Genomic DNA, 20,830 nt, shown 5'->3' with positions numbered 1-20,830 from the left:
TATGCAGAGGAACAGCTGTTGAGGTCAGAAAAGGAAGGAGAGAGGCTTTAAGCGCACACTAAAGTAACAGCCAGTTTCCTTCCTATCGCTCTCTCAGTGAAGCACTGAGGGGGAGGGAGGAAAAAAAGGGGGAGTTGGTAGCTACCCAACAGAGCAGGTGGTTGCTAGTGAGTAGCCCTGGGAGAGGTAGAGAAGGTTAGAAACTGAAAAGTTTGGAAACTCGGCTTTAACTACTTCTATTTTTTCACTAATTCCTATAAATATACCTATACATAGTAAAATACCCTCCCAAAAAGCCTCCACTGTCTCTGTGAAGCGACTGTCCTCCTTCAACACACACACACACACACACACACACACACACACAGCCAGCTATAAAAGAACACTCAGTCACCAACAAATGCTCATGGCTGAGTCTGTTTGTTCCCCACCCAATCTGTTTCACACACCAAGACCAATCATAAGATAGAGAAAGTAAATAGTCCAGCCCTGCTTTTTTCCAACTGGGTGCCTCCAGAAGTTGAGATTGCAACTCCAGTTACAGTTTCAGCACTTCTGAAGGGATCCAAGTTAGGGAAGGCTGGCCTAGCTGCAGCAGGAGCAAGAGTAGGCGTCCAGTAGTCCAGTATCACAGTATGACTGCCTTTCTCTGGGCAGAGAAGTGTCTAGTAAAAACAAGTTAAGCTTAACTGCTAGGATTTCATGCAATTTTCTTGGCAATGATATGGAAGTGGATTGTCATTGGCTTCTTCCTGGGTGTTTTGACTTCTGTATCAAAGCTTGGAACCTTGTTATATCTTGGTTAGTTCCCATCCAAACATTAACTAAATCTGCTAGCTAACCTGGTTAGCTTTTCAAGGAATGAATAAATATAGAAAGTGGGGAGTCAACTGAGGACCCAACACTGATATTCAAGGAAACATTTTATGAAACTTCAGAAAATATTTTATTTTGCAGAATATTGGTGGGTTGCTTGTTAATGCAGCATTCTGGAATAGTTTCTGCTGTTGCACTGCAGATAAGATTTCATATGAGATTCTTCATATTAAAAAATCCCTGTAGCTCATGTAAGTACATAAGTACTTACACTCCTTTATGTAGAAATAAGTACATAAGTACAGTTAATGACATCTATTGCATTTAGTAACATAACATTAAAAAAAGGAGTTGGAGAAGATATGTTTCAGTTCTTAATACTGGTATATTACATGGGTATTGCATAGATTTCACATTTTCCTAGTATTTTTGTCTTTTAGAAGACTGTGTGTAGAGGACTTTCCATATATCAGTGGCTCTAAATTCACAATCCATTGTAAAGCACATTCTACCCAATGTCTAATCCTTTTCCATTAATTTCCACTAGGTGGAAACAGAGTCTGTCTTTTCCAAGCAATGGACTACAATGATCTCCAATCTAGAGATTCTATCAGGAAGTTTTGGTTCTTCAGGAAACCGAAGTCTTATGCTGAAAACATCACATTGGAGAAAGATGAGCTGCAGTATTTCAAGATACCTCTAAAGTAACTAGAGCTGCTGAAAATGAGCCCATTCTTTTCAAATTCCCCAGCCGGACAAAACTGTGACTGACATGAAATATATGTCCAAAATATTCTAGCTGCTCCCTGAACCCACCAGGAATTGTGAATATCTTATACTTATCAAAATTGGTTTTACAACCATAACACTCACAAATAAGTAACCATTACATAAATAAATATGCATGCATACAGTGTACACAGTGCACAGTGCAAAATTAAATTATTAATATTTAAATCTATTTACCTAACAATACCAAAAAAAAAGTACAGTCCAAACTTGTGAATACTGTAGTCCTCCAATTGTGATTCCTGGTGCTAAAATGCTTGTTTAAATGAAGAGAGAGAAACTCTTCACAGGATTGTAAAACTGAAGGAGAATGGAGGTCAGTATTTTGTATATGTATATTGGTGATAATTGTTGTCCTTTTAGGTGTTTCCTTTTAGGATATTTTATCTAGAGAGCTCACGAAACTATTTTTTATTTGTCTTCTGACAAGTAAAATAGAAAATTGTGTCTCTGTTTTTTGGGGGTTTGCCACTGAAATTTGCTAACATCACTTAAAAGACAACCCAGGGTAGTGTAGCGATTAAGATAGACCAGGACAAAGAAGACCAAAGTTCAAGTCCATCCTCAGCTATGGAAGCCAACCATGTGACTCTGGAGCAGAGTCACTCTCTTACCCCAATCTACCTTAGCATGTTTGTTGTGGGGAAAAAAGGAGAAGGGAGGGTTATACATGCTACTTTCAGTAACTGAATGACATCACTGGGGCAAAGGGAACAGCAACAAAACATTAAAAACGTAGACTTTTTTGGGGCAAAGGCCATTAATTCTGTTTCTTGGTAGAGTCCACAAGATCTTCCTAAAGCTTATTTGTACGTACAATAAAATAACTGCATCAATAAGGATTGCTCCACTAACACGAGCAGGTGGGAGTTTGCTCCATGGAGAGTCTTGGCCAGGATATTAATATAGAATTTGAAGAATAAAGGTTCCAAGACACAGTTCTGCACAGGTATAGAGCCAGAGAGTCTTACAAGTGGATTGCATCAATTAGTGTTAGTATATAACTGGTTAATGAACAATAGCCATTTGTCAATGTTAGTGGTCTTAATCTTTTCCCAGAGTTTAACTCGAGATGGAATCAAAGGCATTTTTGAAATCTACAAAAGCTGCATATAACAAGGATTTTGATCCCTTAGTTTTTATATCACATTGTTTGTACATACTATACATGATGTGAGTATCAGGCCTGTCTAAAGTGAATTCAAATAGCAGTAAAAGTTGTTATGCTTTTCCAATGCACATGTACACCCATTTAACGTTTGTGGCAGTTGAAACAAGTGTGCACATTTAAAATGTTCACATTTCCAATAGATTAGCTGCCATGAGAAAACGTGAAACAGAGATTTTGCTCATAAGAGTTTCATTATTATGACCTACATTATGTATGGTTATCAGGCACTTAAATTTGTGCATAATAACATGTAAAAGCATGTTTCAGTTCTGGATGGGCATTTGGCCCCCTGAACATATCTAAACGCTCTGCCAATTTTGGCAATATGATTTTTTCCATGGGAGGTGGAGCAAAATAAGGGATGAAATGAATTTGTTAAGCAGTTTATCATATACATTTTGTCTCATCATTCCCCCAATCAAATGAAGAAGTAGAAAAACTCAGATCTGCCCACCTTGGTGATATCACCAAACCATGCCTATATAGCCCTTGGAAACAATAACACAAGCCCAAAATTAGAACTGACTGCCTTTGCTCTAGTCTGGATTATCTTGGGTTCCCCTAGAACATAGAAAGATTCCTTGTGATGTTTCAGAGATGCCTTCTCAGGATAGCTACTTTCCTTTCCATATACAGGGTTGTTGGCTAAACATAACAGATAGATTGCAGAGATCTCAATCATAATTTTAAATGGCCCACCAAAATCACATCTGTGGTATGTGTGAATTTTTATAAAACAAAGGGCATGGATATTTTCTTGGTCTCAGTCAGGGTTGAGCTTCTGTGCATTTACTCCATTATAAAATCTACCTTTTAACATTAGAATCAGAGAGGAATGGGCCATTTAAGCCATCAAATCCAACACTGTTTAGTGTAGGAGTATAAATCGAAGCATCCCCAACATATTTAGCACAGAGCAGCTTATCACCTACTCAGGCAATTGGTTCTCCTATCCTTACTGAGGTCTGTCATGCTACCAGTCTTTCTCTGTGCTAAATTTCTGACCAGAGTTTAAAACCAGTACACAATTTCTCTACTTTTTCATTATCAACTGCAGATCTCAAATGCTTTCAGAATGATGTTGTCAATATGCTTGCATGTCGGCATCTTGCAAAAAACACCTTCAGCCAATTGATTCTCAGTTTCTGTTTCAAACTGAGTTTTCACTGCTCCTTAAATTAACAAACAGCTTTTCTCCTTTCTTCACAAAAAGTGATGCACAGAAGTTCCAAGTGTCCCCATCCCTACACACACTCAGTGTCCATGCATGGCCCACATGTATTTGTATACATTTGGTTATCTGCAAAGCATTCTCCTCATTGGGCTAGTAGAAGGATGGTTGCAAGTGAAAATTATTTTTTGAAATTATTAATAAATGCACTAAAAAGCCTTAAACGTTTTCTGTTTACCTTAGTGCCTAATCAGCATCACACGTGGCATTCTAACAAGCCCTGAGGTATGTTAATCCAGCAAATCCTGTCCAAGTAGTATGCCAGCAAAATTGCTTTGGAGGGCTTTCATTTTGGCTAGGTGAATGAAGCATTAACTGGGAGCTGGATTTCAGGAGACATGACAGGTGGGTTTTCCAGTAGGAGAACGAAGGCCCACCAATGCAGGATGAACTTGTAATGTGAGTTTCATCCAATTCTTAAGTGAGGGTGAGAACATGCACATCCGTTTCCTCAGGGTGAGGTAAGTCATAGGTTTTGGGAATGTGCATTGTGTCTGCACTAGTTTACAGACCATCATGTAACATCATGGCATGGCAGCCCAAGAAGTGTAGAGAAACCACCATCTGAGATACTCACTTTCCTAACATTTAGTCACTATCTCATTTCTTATAATTTAAGACACTATTCTGAATCTTGCACTGTGAGATGATAGAAAACAGGGCATATCCTCCTACCTTCAATATTTTGTTCTTGATCTTTTGCAATATTTAATACATCATGTAGTTTGCTCCTCACCCTCAGTCCATTCACGTTAACAGTTCTAGAAGGCAGAAGGATGCATATAGAGGTTACTAGGTAACCAGTTCATTTCTTACAGTGGCTTCCAAGCAGCTCTCAATGCACTGTAAGCAGGCATAACTCTTCTGTCTCATCTTCCAGTCTGCTTTTGCTCTGTCCATTCTACTCCTAAGAATTCTCTTTTGTGTGTATGTGTATGTGTGTGTCTTTTAAAGGTTGTATAATTCTCTTTGTTTCTTTCATTGTCTTCTTATTGCATCTAGTTCAGAGATCCCAACTTTTGAGGTTGGTGAGCATGTTGGGAATTTTAAGAACTTATTGTTGGTACCAGAGGAGGCAAGTCTCTTTGCCATGAGTACATAACCAGTTACCAAATATTGCTTTACTAGAATACTATTTTGCCTGAGTAGGTGCCATACTTCTGAACAAAGAAGTGGCTTGTAGTTAGTAATCAGTTTTATTTTCTGAGAAATACTGTAGGGCTACCTTATAGGGGATGAAGAACTACTAGGTTGGTTTGTACTTGTGATGAAGATAGAAAGTCACTTCTTTAAATATTTTCTTTTTTTCTTCTTTTTTCCTTTCTTTTTTCTTTTGTTTTGCACATTATATTCTTCCTTTATTTTTCTTTTCCTTTCTGAGTTTTATTTATTATTATTATTATTATTATTATTATTATTATTATTATTACTATTACTATTAAATTCAAGAGAAAGACTGTAGGGCTCATTTAGAACCCAGAGACATTCTTGGAAATATAGATGTTGTTGAAGACTGGTATTTTTCATTGCAGTACACCAGTCTCTTAATGATGATAGTGGTGGTGGCGGTGGTGGTGGTGGTGGTGATGATGATGATGATGATGATGATGATAACAATAGAGTTATTATTTTAAAATATAAGAGATCAAGTGGAGCAGGGAGTGTAGTGGATAGTAGCAGGGGCACATTGGCGCTCCTGGATGCTACACCGATGACTCTAAAGCTTTGGGTTTGGATTCTCCTTTGACAAGTTTATCTTCTTCCCTTTCAACCCAGTTACCTCTAATTATTAATTTTTAAAAAATCTAATTGCCGTGTCTCTTAGAACTGGGTGATAAAATTATATAAATCTATATATTAAAGTATATAGTCATCACATGGAAATACATGTTTTGTTGTCAGTTTGTAGCTGAAACAACATTTAACTCTAGCTGAAGTCATGATGTCCTGTAAACACAGTTTTTCTATGTTTCATGTCACCAACTCTTTACATATGTTTTCCTTGAATCTCCATAGTAATGACAGAATTCCTGAATTCAAAGTTTATACCAAGTTTAATCCTTAAATGGCCTCTAATATTTGTTTTTCCTACTTTTAGAATTGAAAGAAAAAGTAAGATTTTTCTATACTTCCAGAGTTTCTGATTCTTTTACAGTACTTTTCTAATATGTTTGAAGAAAGTAAAAGGGAAAATCATTTGCATGTCAAGGACATGATTACCAATACTGTAAACATGAAAAGGCTATTTTTATACTTTAAATCTCAACATGAATTAATACATTTAGGGGATATCAACACCCTCATTTGTACTATTGCATATTATTTCAAGAATGAAATCCTTCGCCTTTTGGAATAAACATTACATTTAAATTTTCCTGTGGCCTTAGTTTAGATCTGAGTTAACCTCATATATCAAATGATTTTGTATCTCAACCTATACATGTCACATCATAAATTACACAAGGAAGGGGATAATTTTGTACTTGGGATCAAATCATGACAGGAGTTCCCAATTTTGTTATGTATATACAGAAACACTCATACACACCTCTATGAGCATTGCTTTCTCCCAGTCTAAATAATTTCTCTTCCAGTGCTTATAATGGGGGGAGGGGGAGGAATAGGGACTTAAAACACACATATAGAGAAGGGAAGATACAGATGTTGCTCCATGCTGCTTGCCAGTGCCATGTATAAAATATCTTAGATCCTCTGCTATCAATTTACTCCAAGGCAGAGTTTAGGATAGTTCTATGAAGAGTTGGAGGAAGTTTGTGCAACTAGATTGGGTACTGCCAGTAAAGACTTACATAATAATAATTTAAGATGTCAGGTTACTTACTGTTTTTATCCAACCCTAAAAATCCGCTTTTGAAATTCTTTTAAGCTATTTATGCTCCTATGAGGGTTACTAAAACAGGACAGAAGCAGATGACTGCCAATTTTAAAACTGCATTTTCCTTTTCCATTTGTATGATAAATCCATGACCATTTAAACAATAAAAGAATTAATAATTCCATTTGAAGAATACTAAAGACCATAGATTAGAAATAGCTGGCTCTTGATACCTGGCTCCAAAGGGTAGAGGGTCATGTACATTCTCAGCTTTGTTGCAAGACAGATGAGACTGGAACACTCAGTCTCATCTATGTGCATAAAAAAGACAAGAATGAAAGAAAATTAGACCATCTGGACCTTCCTTCCAACTGGGCAGTCCTTGAAAATTTATAAGCCAGTGTGACAACAATGGCCAGTATTATCCTTGACATTTGGCAGACAGTCCTGAGCCTGAATTTGAGCACTGATATTTTAGATTGTTACCATGCTAATTACTTTTAGCCATTTTGCAATTTGTATCATTCAAATACAGTAAGTTCCATGTGAATGAAGATCTCAGCTGATTATTCAACTCTTTAAGTGCCTTTTGTATTTTGTACATTATTTTTGTCTAGCAATAAAACCTGTATATAGATCTTCTGCTACAATACTTGGGCATCTTCTGTGCTTGGTATGACATCAGTAATTTAAAATAATAATGTGTCCCTAAAGGAGTGAGATTTCAGAGGATTACAATGAACACTAATTTACTCAGAAGTCTCCTTTTTTTTTTTTTTTTTGGCCAATGAACACATATGGACCTTTGAGAGTGAGAGTTATGTCTGGCATTGGGGAGGACTTGCTCATTCACAAAATGGCTCTCATGGTGGAAGGAAAGCCCCAGACAAAAAAGACAGGTGTTGCAAGGAGCACCTAGGGGGTGCTTGGGCCCACAGACTTATTGGGAACCCTAATATTACCAGATTAGAACTACATTCTTTACTTTAAATAGCTTGCTAAAATATCAAGCACTAAGAGAAAAGAGCTTTAATTTTTAGCAGTTCTTTAGTTTAAGAACCTGCCAGTACCTGTTACAGAACTGAGCCTTTAACAGTCAAAGCTGGGAAACAAATGCTGAGGACTGTAAGCAAAAGCTTACAGGAAAAGAACCCCAGCTTTCTCGTGGCAATTAACTCAACATCTCCAGCAGATTCAGTCAAATTCCTTTTTAGCAAACCCTGCTGAAAGGAACAATCTGCAAATAGAAGCCCTGGCATCAGAGAACTGCCCTTCCTTTAGCTTCTGAATAGTGAGCTCTTTTTGCTCGGAAGTATCTCATACTTAACTATAGATTCATATATTTAGCTCTGAGAGTAGACTGTAAAGGAGCATCCAGTAAGATTGTTTATATACACCCACTGCTTGGCTCAGTTTGACAGCAGAACTACAGGGAGAATCTAAACAGACCGTAAGTGTGCAGACAGGGTGGGGTCATACTGAATTGACCTCCGCATGGAACGCCGGCTGGTGACACTGCTGCTGTTTCAGGCAGGTGAGTGCCAAAAAATGTCAAATGATGGTAGATGCTGGCTTCACAGAAACACCAACCCTTTTCTCCTCCTGTTTTCCCCACTTAATGCCAAAGGTGCATTACATGAGCCTTATATTGCTTTTATTCAAGTGAAGCAAGAAAGACATGGACAGGTGAGTAAGCACACTTTTTTCATATTGTCCTCAGACATGAAAAACACTTAATGATTTCATGATAACTTGTTTGAGCATATAAATAATAAGGACTCAGTACATTTGTTGTATTTGTAAGTGTGAAAAGTTGAAAACTGAGATATAGCCTCATTACTTGAGTGTACTTACTCCAGTTAAATGGGCTTCACACCTAAACATTGCAGTTAAGTCCAGACTTTACTGGACAATTAAAACTGCTTTGGTGGAACTAATTCAATAGGTATTTCAGCCCAATGGCAGATACAGTTCTCATAGCTGAATACCCCTCCCACCTTTTTTGAATATGTGTGTGTCTCTCTAAATATCACTTTACCTCTTTTTCCATCCTCCTACAGTGATGCTTCTGCAGAAAGTTTTATTTCATGTATAGACTGAAGTGGAGTGAACAAGTGTCAGCAGAGAAAGTTTGTTGATTTAAAATATAATAGTAGATGCTGTCGGACAGTAGAGGCACTGATCTAGAAGTTACATGCAGATAAATAAACCCTGTAAGACCATTAGCACAAGGTATTTTAAATTATCTGAAGATTCCTACATTAATGTACCTTAAAATATATCAGTGCAAACTCCAGAGCTAAGCAAGCTAAGATTATAAGAACCCATATAACCCACCACAAATTCCAGGCATTTTTCTAACAGACTATTTAATAATCTTTCCAGGTAAGAGAAAACATGCGGCTTCTGTGCATTCTTAAACTTGTCCGAGGTTTCAGCAATACTGCCTTGCTGAATAAATACTATAACACAATAGCCAATTGTGCAAGTCACCCTTAGTATATAAAATATGGCTGAAACCATTTTGGAAATGATACTCAGTTTTGAATTTAACTGATGTGTGCCAGGAATGAGTAAAAAAAAAAAAAAAGATGAAATTCAGCCCTAGTATCCTTTTAATTATTTGAAGGCCAAAAGCTGTGATTTCCAATCTGTAAATATTCACAGACTAAATTCAGTACTAATACTTTATCACTTTCCTATCTTGATGTTGATCCAATTCTTTTAATAAACTTCTACAGGAAGTTTTTTCTAGGCTTTGAGATTTGGTATATATACACACATATGTACGTATGTATTTTTCTATCAATGATGTAGAGTTTTTTCTCCGTGACTTTTGAGCAATTCTGCTACCTATAATTGAGTAATGTTTTATACATCTTAAAATGTGTAGAAGTAGACTGTTTCTGTAAATGTTGTAAGCCTGCCTGTTATGACTCAGATGTTACAACTGCTGCTAAGGTTTTCATTTTTTTCTTACAGCAAAGTCACATATTTGTCTTCAGTTTTAAAAATTAAGGTTGAATACTATGTAATAAAAAAAGACTATTACATTTTCAGGCATGCATATTTGGTAGCATATTTCTGGAAAACAAAAGCAAGTCAATTTTAAAACAATTCTTCAGTTTGGAGTTTTGATTTTGTTTTGAGAATGTCCCCATGATAAACCTCAAAGAATTCTATTCAAATCAGGAGGTTAAAAGGTTGGCCTCTTTGTTCTGTTTCCTGTTCGTTTGCTGCACTTTCAACATGGTTTTAATTTTCATATTCCTTGACAAGTGTGGAGACTAAAATAAAGAATACTCATAGTTCATAGCAAATGTTGTAAGACAAGCAGATACATTCATATAGCTTATAAGGACTCCCGTGAAAGCCCTTTGCATCTTTCACCATCTAGTGCAGGAAGGGAGTTTGTTGAAAGCTATTCCATGGAAAAAAGAAAGTTAGTGCCTCCAAAATAGCAATGTTGGTATGCATCTTTCTGTATGCAGGCTTACTTTCTGAAAGGGCTGCATTTCCTCAAGACATCTGGTGGGGACTGTATGCCAGTGGAAGTTGGGGATGAAGCAAGCTGTTGATTGGGCCTCCCATTGTCATTATTTATAACATATCCCTTTTCTGAGTCTAATGCATCTTCTCTCTTCTGTTGCTCCACATTTAACTGTCACACTAAAGCATGATTCCAAGTATGGTTATTTTAAATACCATAATTAATATTTACTTTTATTTATCAGTTGAATGTGTGATAACTTGTGGTTAGGACAACCTCAGATGTGAAAGGAGCACACAAGTCCAAAGCTTAATCTAAACTTCTTCTCCTTTCTAACAGCTGTCCAGTCAAACACAGACTTAATGTAATCATTCATTCAGGAACAGATTGTGTAAAAAGAGATAAATCATCTATTTTATGGAGCTACTCAAATGCAGTAAAATCTAATTTCTGCCTTTGCAGTATGGAATGATGTTCTTGGAAAAAACCATTCTGTGAACAAAAGAGGACTGCTTGAATTATACGGAACCATAAAATGTGGCACAAGACGATTTTCTTTAGCCTATCTAGGTTATGGATGCTATTGTGGTCCAGGAGGAAGTGGGTGGCCTAAGGATGAGACAGACTGGTATGTAAACCACTTCTCTCTATTAAGTTAACCTTTCCACTACATTCTTCAACTGGATTAATCCTACTCTGTTTAATACATTTTAAATGATACTTTGAGATAAGAATATCTGGGGAAAAAAATAGCATAATGTGATAGCAAAAGAAAAGGGAAAGCAAGTACCAAGATAGTTATGAGCCACATGATATGATGAGTACAAACCCTGTCCTTTATTATGCTGGATGACATTACAGTGTTGCTAAATTGAGAAAGCAATAGAAGAAAAGGTATGACTGTGATCTCTTGTTGCAGTAGAGTTGTATTTATTTTGATGTATTACATTTAATGTTTTTCCCCCTACATGTATGCACAATATGTATTTGTGAACATCAAACCATTGTTGCTATGATTTCCTAAGGAACGGAGATCAGAGGTGTGATTACTTTTTAAAATATCCAGAGTATGATGGGCTTTATGAAAGTACTTGACAGTGCTTGAGAATGTCTCACACACCAGAGCACTATGAAACTAGAGATAGAGTTTCACACTGCTGCACATTTTGCTTGATCTTCAGTGGCTCACATCAATGGTATTAACAAGTCTCTGTCTCTGAAAGGTGCTGCCATGGACATGACTGCTGTTACGACTTTGCAAAACGACAAGGTTGTAATCCCATAACGGAGAGATATAAGTGGACTTGTCAGGACAATGCTGTGGTATGTGGTAAGGTACAACTTGAATGTCATTATTTTTATTTACATTATCTCAGAGAGGCACAAGTATGTGCAGATGTTCTAGAGGTGAAGAATTCAGCTTTAATTTCAGAATGTCCTACAGGTTTTCTCAGAGATGTTGGAAGATGCATAGCAATGGTCTAAGCAGACTATTGTTTTAAACAACTTTAATACTAACAACATCTCTTATTAGCTGCCTGAAGATTCAGCTTGTGGAAATATCATGTAACAGTAATTGAATTAAACTTTTCTTCTGGGCCTAAAAATGATTTATTGTGAAAGTGTGTTTATTTTGATGTTGGATATTTTCATTAAGTGAGTCTAATGACATTTGACCAACAACGGTATTGTATTGCTCTCCTATGCCTAGCAAAAGTATCATTTTGTTTTTTCCATTTCGTTAAGCCTGGTGCTAGAACATGCCAGTCCTTTTGTCCAGGTCACTAGCGGGCTGGAAAGTATAAAAGGATGTAAAATAATAAAGGGTTCACACATATGACCTTGACTTAAAGCAGTCTCAATCTTTCTGTGGAGACTAGTGGTGAGAAAAATGGCTATGTTGTTAATTATTCTACTTATGCATCGCTGTTACCTTTTTTAAAATACAGGTATATACTGTCTTGTGCTAAGTTATGCCATGCACTTTTAATCAAACTGTTTGCAGTGTATTGTCAGTTTCCCAAGGTCTATGGTTAGTTTGAAGATGGAAGAATAAAGTTCTAAACAGAAATCTTAATATAAATATGTAAAATATGTAAACAGGGTTGGAATCTCTACAAATTTTTATATGCTGTAATTGATAAAACACAGGTGGACAAAATCCAGTGGTCTCAGGGCTGCAGGCCATCCATTGTAGTCATCACTTGACTGTGATGGCTAAAAATAGTGGATATAGTTTTCTGCTTCTTTGAGGCTAGTGACACATTGGAACTGCAGGGTACACCTCAAAATAGGCTTAACAGAACGTTAAAAAAACCGAACTGTTTCTGAAAGCTCTGTAATACCCCAGCCTTGCTTAGCACCCTGCCCACTGTGGCCCTTGCCCTTGGACACTTCCCAACATAAAAGTGGATCACCAACCACCACAATAGAGTAACATGACTGTGGACTTCTTAAAAATTACAGTTTTACCTCAGAATTGAGAAGAGCAGCAAGGGTAAAACTCCTTTGCCTACTTAGTGAAAGAGATGTTGCTTCTTCTCCCCCCCCCCCCCCAATACTTCATAATAATCAGAGTTTAGATTTCTGGAGAGGCACCTGTTGCTGAGACACCTTTCTCCTGAATGACTCTCTTAATTCTTAAATTCCAAGATGAGTTTTCACAGAGGGGCCAAGAGAAATGTTTGCTTTAAAACAGTATTTGTGAGATAGGGCTTAACAAGCAAAAATGAACATGGAGCATAACAGTGTTTCACTTTAACATATACATGGATATAGGAAATAGACATTATGCAATGTAAGATATAGTGGACTAATACATGCTTGTTACACACACACAATGCTTTAGCCTCCAGTCATGAGGTGTTTTTTTTTATTATTTTAGTGTCCAAAATGTCCTGCAAGCAGTATTGATTTAATTTTAACCATTTTGAGGTGTTCAAAAAAGTTTCAAACAGAAGAGTCCTGAATCTCTGAAGGAGTCATATGTCTTAATAAATGCCAGTTTTATAGATAAGCCAGTCTATTTTGTTTTTGTGCTCTACTTCATCATAACTAGCAATATTATCTTCTTCTTTCCTTTCTTCAGATGCTATATTAAACAGATGTCAAAAATTAATCTGCCAGTGTGACAAAGAAGCAGCTCGGTGTTGGAGATCTGCACCATTTAACAAGCACTATGCCTTCTGGCCAAATTTTCTTTGCGGCCAAACATATCCTGTATGTGGCTTCAGGAGTAACAGACATTAAGAGATTTTTATAATAAACCATTTAAATTTGATAAGTTTTCTTTTAATATTAGGCCCTTTGCAAATTATTAAACTGGTTGTACAAAGGCTACAGGTTTCCTGATTGTTTATACCTTCCCCGCTTCTGAAATTATGAATCATTATTTGGATACTGTAGGTGGCCCACAAATATCTAGATAACCAGTTGATGTCAGCAGAGAGATCTAGAATTCCTGCTACCTGGTGTCATCAGCCAGATATGGAGAGCTCCACTGTTGCAGAATCAGTTACAGTGGTACCTCGGGTTACGAATGCCTCTGTTAACGAACTTTTCAGGTTACGACCAGCTCCGGCCGCAAAAATTTACCTCGGTTTGCGAACTCCGCCTCGGGGTACAAATAGGATATGCGGCCATTTTCCCTTCCGTGACACGGTCCGCGGTCAGTTTCCGCCCCTGACACGTGGTCCGCGGCCATTTTTCTGCCCCTGACACGTGGTCCGCGGCCATTTTCCGCCCCTGACACGTGGTCCGCAGCCATTTTTCTGCCCCTGACATGTGGTCCGTGGCCATTTTTCCACCCGACATGTGGTCCGCAGCCATTTTTATGCCCCTGACACGTGGTCCGCGGCCATTTTCCGCCCCTGACACGTGGTCCGCGGCCATTTTTCTGCCCCTGACATGTGGTCCATGGCCATTTTCCGCCCCTGACACATGGTCCATGGCCATTTTTCTGCCCCTGACACGTGGTCCGCGGCCATTTTCTGCCCCTGACACGTGGTCGTAGGGAGGGGGACTCTCCCTCCAAGCAATAGCCGCCTCCCTGTCCTCCACGCCAGAACGGATTAATGGTAATTACATTGAACCTTATGGGGAAATTTCCTTCGGGTTGCGACCAATTCGGGGTGCGACCCAGAGTCACGGAACGAATTAAGTTCGTAAACCGAGGTTCCACTGTATTTAGAAATATATGCTGTAGAAGTGGTTTTGAAAATGGGCATATGAACATTTGTATTATTGAAGTGCATCCACCAATTTAAATTTAAGAAGCTAACATGGTAAAATATAAGTTTACCATATGACTCCATTCTGTTTAGAAAGACAATATAATTTTATACAAATATCAAGTCTTTTTAAAAACGGCAGTGAGAGAACAATACAAAACAGCAATGGAAATCAGTATAATACAAAAAAAGAAAAAAAAAGAATTGGGACTGTCATGTGACTTCAGTGCAAAAGGAAGAGAAAAGTGCTGTCTTGTTAGGGAACAGTTAATTTCCCACAGGATACCTTTCTATAAATTTAAGAACACTCACCAGAAACTATAGCAGGGATGGCAAAATAGCTATCTGCAATGTGGCACCTTCCAAATGTTTTGAACTACAGATCCCATAAGTGTTAGCCAAGCTAATCAAATGGGCAGGACTGACAATTGTTACCCAAAGTATCTGTCACACACATAAGCAGGGGGATGCTGATCCATTTTTTTTTTTTATCCACACTCAATCGTTACTGATTCTGCGGTGACTGCCTGGACAAGTCCCTGCAGTTTTCATGGCAAGGTGTTTCGGAAGTGGTTTGCCAGTGCCTCCTTCCTAGAGCAGAGCCCAGCTGGTGAGCGCAGGAGGCGGGGTTTCCGTTGCTTCGCGCCTTTTTCCGGCGTGCGTGGCTTCTGCGCTACTGGCAACTGCTCCCGTCTCCTTTGCAAGGCACCACCAGCATTTTTCCTCCCACCAGAGTGAGAGTACCCATTTATCTACTCACGTAAGTTTTTGAGCTGCTGGGTTGACAGGAGCTGGGAAGGAAGCAGGAGCTCACTCTGCTGCGCGAAGCTGGGCTCGAACCGCTGAAGTGTTGACCATTTCTGGCCGGCAACTTTCAGCGTCATTAAGCCGCTGCGCCACCGCGTCCCTATGCTGATCCATAGCAAATTCATTTCTACAATAGAAGGCTATGGATCCTTCAGGTTGTCCTGGTCCTGTTAATCCATATGAATGACAGACACTGATGTCAATTCAGCCTCTCAGTAGCTGACATCCAGCAATGTCCATGTGACTGAGTGCATTAATGGAATGTTGTTTCCATACATTCTTAAAGAGTCCATTTGTGTGTGTGGCTATAATGAGCACCTCTAATAACGGACGTTCCTAGAGTGCTGTCATGTCAGAAAACACCCATAATAGATTTATAGGCCGAGTAAGAAAAGTTGGGGAGGCTAGTTGACCAAACATTTTCTCTTTTGAATTTTCCCTTGGAGCAGCAGCTGGCTGGGGAGCAGGGCTCGGTGGGAACCTGGAATCTAAGCCTGCAACTTTCAAGATACAGGCAGGAATCTAACCCACTGGAATGTCTAAGTACAGCAAGTACCTAGATAGAATGACACTAGAGTCCAGTTTTATTTTCTATGTACTTAAGTAAAATCTCTGGTTTACTCTGAAATTAGTCTTTTGAGCGTATTTGCTTTCCTACGCTGGCTCTATCCAGTTTTAATTTGTTCCCAGTATGGCCTAACATTGCTATGTGACTTTTTGGTATCATATGATGTTAATAAAGTCTCAACACTATTTTAAACTGATATTTTTGGCAGCATTTGCATGACCATGTCATCACACAGGTCATCATTTTGACCTTATTGTGGTTTCCTATGGATGCCACTGCTTGACTAACAAGTTCAGTCACTTTATTGGAACACTTTCTGATTATAAACACACACACACACACACAGACACACAAAGACAGTATCCCGCCCAAGCCCCTTCCTCTTTATGCAGAAATGAGGCTGCTTTTGCAAATGGGCATGGCAATCATTGCTAATTCGTGTGGTTTTGCTCCCATTTTTTTCAGTTCACCTCTGAAAATTATCCCAGTCCTCAACTATCACTATGTGTCACAAAGTATATGTTTATAATGTATTTATGTTTGGTTCTGATCTATGTGTTGCAAGTTTTTAAGTGCACGACTTAATTAGAAAAACATTGCATAGGAAATACTCATTCAGAAACTTTTATTCTCCTCTCCCTACCTTTGCTCCATTTGCACTACACAATGTGTAACCATTTACTTGCATGGTACAGAACTGAACAACCATCTGTAAGAAAGCCCTGATGGCCAACTTAGTTAGAAATGCAATGGCAGGAGGGGATACTCTGAACAGAAGTAATGGGGGTGCAGTCCTTATTCCTTCCTTCATCTTCTGTCCCTTCCTCTCAAACCACTTACTTGGTTTCCCAATCTCAGTTTGTAGTACAATTATTAACTTATATTGGCTAGAATGGCCATTATGTTTTCATCCATACTAACAAGTAAGGCGTTGATTAATATTAGCATAAAATTGTAAACTTTTTTTCTATATGTTTATTCTATGAATAAGCTTCATATTTGTAAAAAAAAAAAAAAGAAAGAATATGATCTAAAAGGATGCTAAAACATTTTGTTATACTTTTAGAAATAAAACACTTGAACAACCGTTTTGCTTCTGTTTGTTAACTATGCAATTCTTGTCATGTCTGATATTATTCTTTAGTCGAATGCTCCAAATTATGCTGAGGGGGAAAGAAAAAGAAGAAAGTAAATGAGCAGTGAAGTGAAAAAAGTGACAATATAAATCAATTGCAGATTCTTCCAGATGGAGGGAATCAGTGCCAATCAAAAAGCATTGTGCAGCTATTCTGCCTTTCATCTCATAATTTTTATTGTTGCTATTATAAGAAAAAAGATTGGAGAAGCAAGAAAATGCAGGTATGGAATTAGTCCAATTTCTGCAAATATAGAACAAGGCAGCTGCAGGGGGAAAAGCCCATCTAGAAGTACCCAAAGCATTTGCAAGTGAATTGTCACAGGCAATTCTATCTATCTATCTATCTATCTATCTATCTATCTATCTATCTATCTATCTATCTATCTATCTATCTATCTATCTATCTATCTATCTATCTATCCAGCCAGCCAGCCAGCCAGCCAGCCAGCCAGCCAGCCAGCCAGCCATTCATCCATTCATGTACTGCTGTGATCCAAGACTTGTGGTTAAGAACATAATAGTCCTGTTGATCAAGCCAAGGGCCTTTTCAATTTTGTGTCTCACAGTGGCCAACCAGAAGCGTCTGGGGTGCTAACAAAAACATGAAGGTATAGCTCTCTCCCATCATTGTTCCTTTGCACTTGATATTTCAAGGTGTGCTGCCTTGGTTGTAGGTAGCACTGAGTCTTCAAGACTAATAGTTCTTGAGAGACCCATTCTCCAATTCCCTTTTAAAGCCATCCAAGTTAGTGACCATCGGCATATCTTCTGATAATTAATTCCAGATTAATCATGTGTTAATTCAGTTAAAATACAATGTCTATAACCACACTGACAGTATGTATTGCAGCAACAAGGTGTCCATTGAGTTGTGGAAACTGAAACTCTCTAATTCTTTGGTTCTTCTACAGCAGTTATAAATGGAACATATGAAATGCATGTTATTCATGAACTAAAAATGCACCTCAAAATGCCTGTTATTCATGAACTAAACCTATGTTACTTTGTTTGCATTTTGAGTATTTGTACTGGTCTTCTATTCTACTTCAGAAGAACCTTTGCTAATATTTTACTGGCACTTTTAAAAAAGGGAATGAAGACAGTTGCAATAACAAAATAAGCCACTCAGACATTATTTTTAATAAGCAGCATACTTTAAATTTGTTTTCTTTGGGGCCTAAATAGAGAATACCATGAAAAGATTTTGGATACAAGTGCCTTCACAGCAGGCTTCAAATTCCTCTGAGGCTACAAAGCCCATCAGGATTTTGCAGAAGTGCAGCTCGCTTGACAGAAGGGTGTTTGTGTGCCTGGAGAAGCTCCTGGCCAGAAGATGTGAGCACATTTCTGTGAATCCAATCATTGTGGATTGTAAACTGTGCAACATGCTTTTGTCAGCTGTAGTTTATTCAATAAACCCTAGTTAAGCAAATGGGTAATCTTGCTCTATGAACCCCATTTGTCTTACAGTCCCATCCCTTCCAGACATTTAAGATTATTTAAGATGCAGTTTTCAGCCTTTTTCCCACGGGTGATTTATACCATCTTCTAGCTTCACCCAGCCGTCATTGAGGCAAAATAATGCTGTCCTCACTAGTGCTATATTGACACAATTATGGTTGGATGATTTTATAAGTGAATAGCAGGAAATGGTCTTAGCACAGGTGACTTTAGTATTTAACTCTTTAATGCAAGTTATTATTTTTTTTATTTGTGTCTTGGGTGCTGTGCCCGTTTACCAAACATCCAGGCATCCTCCTTCTCATAATACCAAGGCTGTTCTTTTGATCTGAATGCTTTACCTTTTTAACTGTAATATATTTGCTAGATAGCCAACAATTTAAAAATATGTACAAAATGGTGTGAAATGTATTCTTTCTCTCCCGACACAAAATCATCCATATAAATGAACAAGATAGAGATACACACATACACAGAGATCGAAGCAATTGCAACCGACTTAAAATCAGAACAGAATAAAATAAACAGAATATAATTGTGTAGATTAAGGGTAGTCATCTTTTGGGGGGGGACTTTTAGAATGTTGAGATCTTTTGGAATGTTATGGATGCTCTCATAAAATAGCTGCCACAGAGGTGATTTTCTGTTCATAAGAGGCTATTATACTGGGGATAGTCACAAAATACCCAAGTTGTTCTCTGTCTCTCCATCTTATTCTTAGCCTTTAATTTTATTTTTTTATTTCTTTGGCGTGGGTAGATGAGCACATTTACAAACAAAATGTCACTGTTTTTTTAAAAAAAAGATTTATGAGCCTACCAATATATTATTAGTTATTAATTTGTCACATTTATATTCCACTTTCATTCCAGGAGTCCAAAGTGGCATGCATTGTACTCCTTCCTTTTATTTCTTTTTCCTAGAACAACAGTCCTGTGAGATAGATTGGGCTGAGAGAGAGAGGGAGAGAATGAGACAGAAATGGGCTGCAAATCACCCAGAGAGCTTCGATGGCAGAGAATGTGTTGGAACCTGAGTTTCCTGAGTCCTAGTTCAATATTGTTAGCACTACATCTCATAAGTGTATATAGTTCAAATTAATAAAGTCAGATGAAGCAGGGAGCCTGGTGGACATTAAAGGAGGCCTCTATTGGCACATTCATACCCACAGGCATTTGACAGCCCCAAGAATGGGGCCTTTATGCTTTCAGAACATTTGAAAATGGGTATAACAAGATTTTCACATTAAATAAAACTTTTAAAGAAAAACTGGTTCATGTTGAAAGAGATGGATGAACTCAGAGGAATTTGAGGGATTCATGAATGCTAATTCATTAGGGGATTCAGAGTTTTAGCCTTAGCCAAACAGACTTCATTATTAGGGTACAAACTTAGCTAGAAAACCACAGAACAGATAAGCAAATGGTCGCTAGGCTAACGCGGGCGCAAGGGTACAGTTCAAGTGTGGTGGAACTGCACATTGCACCATGAAACAACTGCTATAAATAATGGGACAACCCCTATAGTAGGTTGCTATGGAAATGCCACACACAAAGGTAAGATTTTAGTGAATTTTCCCCTTGCTTAGAAATGTGTAAATGACCGAACATGGATTAGCCAGTGCAACTGCACCATTTGAAGTTCCATATATGAATTTAATTATATAAGCTTGCTGGTATGTATATTTGGGGTCTTTCACCTGGGAATGTTTCTTAACATGTCCTTGTTTATCTGGCCAAGACTCTGCTGACTCATTAAAGTTTTGGAGACTTTTAATCTGTGTCCTAAGAGTAAAGGAACAGACCCAAACCTTGCCACCCAAGTTGCAGAGAAGGACACTGGGGGGGTTTCTCAGGGTATTTCTCCAACAGTGTGTACCCACAATTAAACTGACAGCTGTAATATCTAGCACAACTTACATATGCAAAGGGTGCAAGGTTCAATCCCCAACTTTTCAACTTAAAGAATCAGGTGAACAGATGATATGAAAAATCTCTCTCTGCCTGGAGTTCTGAGGAATCATTACAACTTACAGACCTTGACCACACTTGCATTTACCATGGCATAATCATGCCTTATCAACACCAAGCTTCCCCTTAGTCTCACAATGTTGCCTTCATCAAAAATCCAGCCCATAGTTAAGACCAGGCCTAGTTGTTGTTAGCTGAACCAGTACAGAAGCAGTATTTTCCCCAATGTCATCAAGAACAGCTTAGAGTTAGCATCACACTCACAAAACAGGACAAAACATTCAGAACAAACACAATAGAGATGGTATAGGGATTGGCAGGAGG

At 38.1% G+C, this 20,830-nt stretch overlaps 1 protein-coding gene across 1 annotated transcript; it reads left to right on the top strand.

Annotated features, from left to right (window-relative positions):
* The first annotated feature begins 1,225 nt into the window (after positions 1-1,225).
* On the top strand, positions 1,226-16,968 carry LOC112541572 (phospholipase A2-like). Its single transcript, XM_025171596.2, has 4 exons — positions 1,226-8,377; positions 10,796-10,961; positions 11,557-11,663; positions 13,422-16,968. Exons 1-4 carry the CDS (start codon positions 8,338-8,340, stop codon positions 13,580-13,582), a joined length of 474 nt encoding a protein of 157 aa, XP_025027364.1. The 5' UTR covers positions 1,226-8,337; the 3' UTR covers positions 13,583-16,968.
* The last annotated feature ends 3,862 nt before the right edge of the window (positions 16,969-20,830 follow it).

This window comes from Python bivittatus, unplaced genomic scaffold (assembly GCF_059951505.1).
Source record: "Python bivittatus isolate LINGU-HERP-01145 unplaced genomic scaffold, Pbiv_v1 ctg000340_np1212, whole genome shotgun sequence".
NCBI classification, from domain to species: Eukaryota; Metazoa; Chordata; class Lepidosauria; order Squamata; family Pythonidae; genus Python; species Python bivittatus.
Note: the sequence above shows the minus strand (reverse complement) of the source record. Positions and strands in the feature narration are given on the sequence as shown.

What these genes read in the sequence shown, in the direction of transcription:
- LOC112541572 (XM_025171596.2), top strand. Translation starts at nt 8,338, where the DNA reads ATGGAACGCCGGCTGGTGACACTGCTGCTGTTTCAGGCAG. An exon ending in ACTGCTGCTGTTTCAGGCAG is followed by an intron (nt 8,378 to 10,795) that starts GTGAGTGCCAAA and finishes CTGCCTTTGCAG; the next exon opens with TATGGAATGATGTTCTTGGA. An exon ending in GGACAATGCTGTGGTATGTG is followed by an intron (nt 11,664 to 13,421) that starts GTAAGGTACAAC and finishes TCCTTTCTTCAG; the next exon opens with ATGCTATATTAAACAGATGT.